The sequence below is a fragment of the Cibotium barometz genome, chromosome 60, assembly GCF_041138505.1.
Source record: "Cibotium barometz isolate CiBa-2024 chromosome 60, ASM4113850v1, whole genome shotgun sequence".
Classification (NCBI taxonomy): domain Eukaryota; kingdom Viridiplantae; phylum Streptophyta; class Polypodiopsida; order Cyatheales; family Cibotiaceae; genus Cibotium; species Cibotium barometz.
The window spans coordinates 19,431,970-19,432,970 of NC_141105.1; the positions used below are offsets into that span (position 1 = coordinate 19,431,970).

Genomic DNA, 1,001 nt, shown 5'->3' on the forward strand with positions numbered 1-1,001 from the left:
GTGGCACACAATTAATTATTCAGAAAAAGATTTTACATAGGTGACTGAGGCTCTCAATCTGATAACAAAAAAATGGGTGATTTTGTGTGAGAGCTCTCTCATGAATCTCAAAGCTGCATTTTCAAGCACAGGAAAGAGGATGAGCTAGGGCCGCTCCATGTACGATGATGAACTATTGTATCAAAGCAGGTATTACAAGAGACTAGGGTTAGTGGATCAGCCGTAAGAGTTGCTCGAAAGATGTGGTGTCGCCTGACAGCCTCAATACTCCGGCATGCGAATAGCCGAACTCCTGAGCAGATTGTTGGAGCAGCTCTGAAAGAAGAGGGTGGTTGAGGTGGGAGGCCTTTATCACGTACGTTTTATCCCCAACAAGGAGAGGCAACGACCCCTTCGGCACCTTGGGCGCGGGGCAACAAGCATTGTCTGATTCATGATCAGAATCAAACAACCTCTCGTATCCATCGCTCAACCTGCTCCGATCATGAAGCTCATGAACGCTATAATGGAGAGACGTAGAAGCTGAACGTGCTACCATCTGAAACTTCTTCAGTAATTTGCCCATGCGCGGACAGGATCAGATTCAGTCGAGTTGCCAAAAGAAAGAGGCTATCAATTGCAAATTGGCCAATTATTGACGTCCCTTTGATGATTTTAACCCTCAGTAGTCTCATTTTATATATAAATCATGCTTGATTGAAGCCGCTGCCCGCCGCCACAATGATGGCGACTCTCTTTGACCATCGGCAAGGTGGTCAAAAATCGGCGATGTTTCAGTTTTTTATATATTTTCCAATCAGCTTTCTCCATGGTCCTGGTCAAATTTTATTAAAATAAGCCTGATTCGGACACGTTATACACGACTCCAAGCCGATTTAGTAATTCAGACATGTGGACCTATGGTGTGACACCACGCTACAGTTGAAATGGTGAACTCTGAAATAATCTACACTCTCAAGGGTTAAACCAAATACGTATGCATGCTTTGACACGGAACATAC

The 1,001-nt window shown here is 44.4% G+C and overlaps 1 protein-coding gene across 1 annotated transcript; it reads right to left on the reverse strand.

The window, feature by feature from the left end:
- Positions 1-208: 208 nt before the first annotated feature.
- LOC147605091 (auxin-responsive protein SAUR71-like) lies at positions 209-565 on the reverse strand. The gene has a single exon (XM_086794282.1). The coding sequence runs from the start codon at positions 563-565 to the stop codon at positions 209-211; it is 357 nt and encodes a 118-aa protein (XP_086650408.1).
- Between the last annotated feature and the right edge of the window lie 436 nt (positions 566-1,001).

Excerpts from the sequence above, each read along its gene's own strand:
- LOC147605091 (XM_086794282.1), bottom strand. The coding sequence starts at position 565 with ATGGGCAAATTACTGAAGAAGTTTCAGATGGTAGCACGTTCAGCTTCT.